This window comes from Anarhichas minor, unplaced genomic scaffold (assembly GCF_050575085.1).
Source record: "Anarhichas minor isolate MPS153535 unplaced genomic scaffold, ASM5057508v1 ptg000055l, whole genome shotgun sequence".
NCBI lineage: Eukaryota > Metazoa > Chordata > Actinopteri > Perciformes > Anarhichadidae > Anarhichas > Anarhichas minor.
The window spans coordinates 1,068,367-1,074,549 of record NW_027466501.1 but is presented as its reverse complement, the minus strand read 5'-3'; the positions used below and the strand labels follow the sequence as shown (position 1 = coordinate 1,074,549).

The window sequence follows — 6,183 nt, the reverse complement described above, 5'->3', positions numbered from 1 at the left end:
AATATGGCTTTGGTTGTCGCCAATCTGTACAGAGACTTGTTATGTAAGCCCTGGTGATAAAAAAGCTTAATATAGAAAGTTATACACACATTCGAAATGAGACTTTTATAATGTTACGCCCATACCATCAATGCATTTCAACAATGTGTTATCTTGCTTACAATCCATTCTAGCTTTATTGTGAAGTACAATCTCTTCCAAAGTAAAGGCAAGAAAAATAGAAAAACACAAACTTTTTCATTTCACATTTTTATTGTTCATCATAATGATACAGCATCACTGATACAAAAAAAAACATCCCCTTTTGTTTGGGTAAAATTACAACTCTGTTCGGCCGGATCCACAGGAAGCAGAGACACTGTGAACACAAGCAGAAACATCGAGCCAGTGCTTCTCCATGGATAGAGGTCCATTTAAAAATAGGGCAGGTGGTTCTGTACAACTCCTTTCTGAACACTGTCAAAATTAGATGGGGACTTGTCTGCTTTAATAGATCCACAAGACGACTTCTCATCTATGCCAGCGCAAAAATACGGCAACATTGTACAGCTTGGCTCAATTATGCAAAAAGAGGTGAAGAGATTTGTCCAAAAGTGAGAAGAAATATTCATCCAGAACGAATACCTGAGATACTAAAGGGAGGGGTAGAGGTGTGGTGCTGGGATTGTTCTAGTAAAAACTTGTCGCATCTCGTCTTCTCTAAAATGAGCACTTTAAAAAAGACAAAACCCAACCTGAGGAAGAGACGAAGTTGTTGACCGCCGACGAGCAGAATACGCCACTGACGGCAGGAGGCTAATGAAGTGACAGCTAAACATTCATGAAGAATATAAAAGCGAGGGAACCAGATTTTCAAACTGGGAACAATCCATTATTGAACATTCATAGGGGGTCCCGAAGGGGCTGCGTGGACCCTTTCGGTCATGAAGCTTGCTGACTTTAAGGCCGGTGGAAATCTCCAGTTCAAGTAATGTCACAGATATAAAACCGGGGCTGAGTGGGGCTGAAAAAGTTTTTCTATGATAGCGGTGATATACACCATAAACCACACTATGATAAGCCACTATGTATGAACTACTGTGTACGAGTGTCCAGATAGAGCTCTAGAGCTGTACAAACACAGAATGAATAGCAGAAGAGCCACGAGCTCTTTCAAGAACCTTCCTGTAGTGTGCTCACGAAATACTTTGGATAATCCCGTCTTGCTTCTGTTAATTAAGTGATAATGCACTGTTTTTCGAACAAAACAATACTGCTCAACAATGGCTGTGATTTCAACCCAGTGTTGGTCAGCAGGAGCCAATCAGCAACAGGCACACATTGCCTTGTTTCTGAGGCTTCTGGGAAAAGCGTCTTATGAAGTAGGCAACTGATTAATTTACCCTGATATGAGGAGTTAACAATAAAACATGAAAATGGATATATAGACCAGATTTTCTACAAATATACAAGCTTCAAATAAAGAAAACAAAACTACTGTTATACAGCAAGAGAAAAAACAAAAAAATCGAATACACGTTATATATATATTCATATACTAAAACAAACTGGATTGCAGAAGACTTGTAAGGCAGAATCCCCCAACAACCCACTCACAATGAGTGTCAGTGTACCATATAATAAAGATTATTTACAGAGCATATACAATTGTCCAAAAAGACCATGTTTGTAATCCAAAAACATGCACATAATACACTATTTCATTTGAAATATCAATTTGTTTCATGTCCATAGATCTGCAAAGGATCTATAATTGTTATCCACTTTGGCTGGATGTGTTGGTGACAGGTAACGGCTTTCGGAGACGAGGTGAAATGAGGTTTCGGTGTTGTGAATGATTTTTTTACTAAAGGCACCAGTATTAGAAGTTAATTTGAGAACAATGCAAAGGCACAATTTTAAAAGAATAATCAATCATTGTTACAAGTTTGATCTGATTATTGATTATGTGTACAACAATGGAGTGAAAACTGAAATTATGTTACTACGTGATAATCGGTCCACTGAGATCAATAATGTAGCCTTGGTTTTGACAGCAAAACAGATAAGTGAATTTATAGCTAAAAAAACACACTGTCTGAATTTTCTTGAAGAACTAAATTAAACGTTATCCATCAAAATGTTGTTTTTGAAATCATCTTTAAAGTTAATGTTAGGATTTTAGTAAAACAAATTGGATACATTTCTGAGCTGGTTTTACAGTCTTGCACTTTAAAAATGACTCGCATCCTCTGCATGTATCAATACTTAAGATAGCCCTGTTGAGTCATGAGTGTCATGATGTGTGTGATATTGTTCATGACATTGGAAAAAAAAAAGCTTATTCAATTGCTGCAGAGATTGACACTACTCTCATGTCAGTATGCTAAAGATGAACCCGTCACCTGAAGACCGTTAGCTAAGCCTCGCAAAAAGCCTGGAAGTGTGAGAAAACAGCTAGCCCGGGAGGGGCTTGGCCCAAAGTGAAAATCCACTAAGCAGCACCTCTAAAGCTTTGTAATACAAACGTTATGTCGCATTAGTTAAATTTGTATGAAAACCATAATATAAAAACGTCAAGTTATCGTTCTACGGGGAGTTCGCAAGCGGTCTTCATGCCAAGCTAATTGCCTGCTAGCTGTAACGTTAGCTTCATAATTAGCGTACGGACATGAGTGGTATTAATCTTTCTCGTATCACTCACAGCAACATATCTCAAAAAAATAAGGCGTCTCCTTACATTACATTTGGAGAGAGTAAGGGTTTTCTTTCAGAAGGCATGAGGATTGTATGGCACTACTTCAACATATTTCACTACAATCTTAGCTAGATTTTGAGTTGGCTCTTTCAAGTTTGGCTCTTTTCGTTGAATTTAATTCACTATTGAATTGTCCAATTGCAATTATGTAATCTGCACATTTAAAAAAAACGTATGGCCCTAGATGAAAGGCCAAATAAATGTTGGAAATGATCACTTAGCTTCATAAAACCTGGATGGAAAAGAGCCGTATAAAGCAAAGTATGATATTTAGTACAACCCTTTTTTAAGTCGACAAACTAAATGATGTACATCTTGAAGGTTCAGATCCCTCGGTGACAGTAATACTGAGTGTGTATGAACCAGACTTTAGTATGTGCATGTAGACTTTGGCAAAACTTCTGATTTTTAACGTGTGGCAGAGCAGCAAAACAACTTTCCTGAATAAATGTTGTACACGATTTAATTGCATTTCATAATTTACTATTTTTACCATTTTGAGATGAGCCGGAAATACGGGTGTAGATGTGTTTTCACCAAGCCTGTATGTGTGCGTATGTGTGCAGTGTGCTAGCTCTACACACAAAGTAAAACGTAATGCTAGAAGTGCTCCTTGTTTCATGGAGGACGACACACTCCACCTCCGATTGTCTCCTTCAAGTACACAGAGGACTGAGGGACTCGCATTGTCTTTCCAGCCCTGCAAAAAACGCAGTTCACAGATCTGCTTCCGGTGAGGGCTGTACAGTATGTGTTTGTTCCTTCTCTTCATAGCTGGAAATATTAAGGAAGAGGACAATGATTTCACACTGTTGGTGGCACATTAAACCAGAGTCCTGTTTCCCCCCTCTCTGGATTTTGATTCTCGGGTTTGTGCTGTCTAATCCAGAACTTTACAGCAACAACAATAAAAAAACAAAACCACTAAAAGAACTGATATCCCCCAGATATTCTCTGGGGGAGTACACTGTAGATGTCTTAACCCAGTGCAGCACATTATGTCTATTTGTTTATGACTGACGTTTGTGATTTGGAGAAGGGAAGGGAACCACTGATGAACCCCGTTCCCAGATGTTGGACCAGCTGAGGCTGGGTGGGGAACGGGGTGCACTGTTAAATGTGAATCTGAGGAGGGCTTAGTGGCCGCCGCTTGAGCCTGGGGGGTTGTGGACCCAATCGAGGACGATGAGCGACAGGCTGACAATCATGAAGATGACTCCCACGATGAGGAAGATGGTCGCCTGAGGGGAGAGAGACATGAAGAGAGCCATATTAAATGTGTGATCACGCACAGCGGAGCGGGTTGTTGAATTTTCTGACGAGTCACGTTTTGAAAGTGTTATCCGCCCCTCGGGGGAAAGAGTGAGAAAAATGAAACATTGAGAAAGAGGTTGAGAGTGTGTACGTATGTGTGTGTGTCATCACACTTACTCCGATCTTCTGCGGGGAGCGGAACGGCACTGATTTTACCAGGCGGATGTAAAAGGCAGCAGGTAGGATGAAGATGAGCATAGTGGCTGCAGAGGAACCTGCAAAAAAAGAGCGAATTGTAGTTTTCAGACAATTGGTTTGCAACTTTTAAGTGTACAGGAAAACAATACATGTAAATCCCCGCCATAAGTAATTCTAAATAAATAGAGAACTGGTATTTTTAGCTATGAGACGTTGATGTGCGAAAACGCTGCCGCTTGACGTCAGGGAGACGTGTCTACATATTTGTAAGTTCCTGTGTTTCCGTGTGTTGGCAGCGAGAATGTGAGTGTTTAGATCCAGTAGTCACAAAGGACTCATGCGACTGCATAGCTGACATGACCCGACACTTTAAGCTTCTGTACTTCCAACATCTTTACTTAATAAAACGACTCCTGACCTGAAGTCGGGCCCGGAACGCCCTGACTCAATGTTATCATTCGTCATATATTCGTTTTATTTAAAAAAACAACAACTGTTACACAGATCCTGTCGTGTGCGCCAAAGACTCACCGATGAAGCCGAAGATGTCCCTGATGGTGGGGACGAAGATGACCAACAAGTTGTTGAATGCCAGGATGGCGGCGGCGATCAGCATGTGGCGAATCCAGCTGAACTCTCGCCCGCTGAACAGCAGCGTGGTGATCGAGGAGCGGATCTGGGGTTGGGGGGGAGGGCGAGAGAAACCACATAGTATTGATATTGAAGTCTCTAGCTTCATCATATGGATTCAGACAAAGCGGTTCATTTATGTCATAACAAAGTTGTATTAAGTTCACCAACAACTGACTGAGATCGGGGGACCATGTAACTTTTGTGACTTCAAAGGTATTAGTCCAGCACTAAACCCAGCATTTTTACTTTTCTGCGTACAAACAACAGTCTGCACGTCTGCTGGCCTGTGCTTGAGGCTGATTCCCAAACTTGGCCACTGACTGAAGTGTGTCAAGTCCTACGAGGTAAGTGTGTGTGATCATGTGTGTGTGTGTGTGTAACACAGAGAACCAGGAGAGATCCCAGCTAAGACGCCCGGCGCTGCTGAGCCACAGGGAGCTTTGTTCAAGCCTCCAGTTGGTGAAAGGTCGCGGGTATCAGGTGAAACCTGAGGCTCCTTCGGCTCGCAGGCCACAGAGGGGGAAGGTTACAAGGGCCGGTGCTTACGGCGCTCATTGAAAAAGCCATGGGGGATTATCTCCCACGGCGTAATGGCAGCGCGGGATTGCATCAGCCGGCAGTGAGAGGAGGGCGGGACTGCCTGCAGGGGGGGAGGTGGGGGGGAGGTCACACGAAGCAGCTATTATCAATCGCAGTCGACTTTTTTTCTTTTTCTATCTTGCTTCCTCTTTTACTTGCTACTCCCACATCAAGGGAGATGAGGGCTCACCAGTCCATTTAATTACAGCTCTGGCCGACACTTTGTATGTGGAGAATGAAATAAGAGACGCAAATGGAGTTTAAGTGTAAGTAACTTTTGCATCGAGTTAACCTGAACAGGATGAAGCATGTGCATTCCAGAGCCGCTGCTGGTGGAACACCACATGCCGTCTTTGTAACCTTTCAAGTCTGACTTAAAGCACAAGATTTACATCCAGTTAGTGTGGCACAGTGGGAAAAAATAAATCACATTAACTGGATTTTCTGCGCTGTCAGATTGAACCAGGTGACCTCCATCGTGACTGTGAGGAGGCATCGGGATGGCCTCTGCGCTTCACTGTTCACTCCCCCCAAAAAAAAGTGTCTCCACTTCGAGGCAAAATTAATTTCGTATGGGAGATATAGACAGTAATTTAAATGCATCCCTCCTCATATTCTACAAATGTGCCCCCTCCTCCCACCAGCTGTTGCATAATCAGGCCCGGCTTGGAAAACTAGCGCCTGGACGCGGCATTTCTCTCCAAGGCCCCAAACTATTCAGCACCCAACTGTTACCTGGTGCAAAGCCTTTGTAGTTTACCGTGTGATGTTTGCACACTTTT

General features: G+C 42.4%; 1 protein-coding gene across 2 annotated transcripts in view; it reads right to left on the bottom strand.

The window, feature by feature from the left end:
* Positions 1–233: 233 nt before the first annotated feature.
* Positions 234–6,183, bottom strand: part of slc38a4 (solute carrier family 38 member 4) — a 32,821-nt gene continuing 26,871 nt past the window's right edge. For both annotated transcript variants that reach the window (XM_076076295.1, XM_076076296.1), the window contains exons 14-16: positions 4,721–4,865; positions 4,169–4,266; positions 234–3,978 (exon numbers count right to left, since the gene is read on the bottom strand). In XM_076076295.1, the coding sequence (XP_075932410.1) occupies positions 3,874–3,978; positions 4,169–4,266; positions 4,721–4,865 (348 nt within the window). In that variant the 3' untranslated portion in view covers positions 234–3,873. The remainder of the gene's footprint in view (positions 3,979–4,168; positions 4,267–4,720; positions 4,866–6,183) is intronic.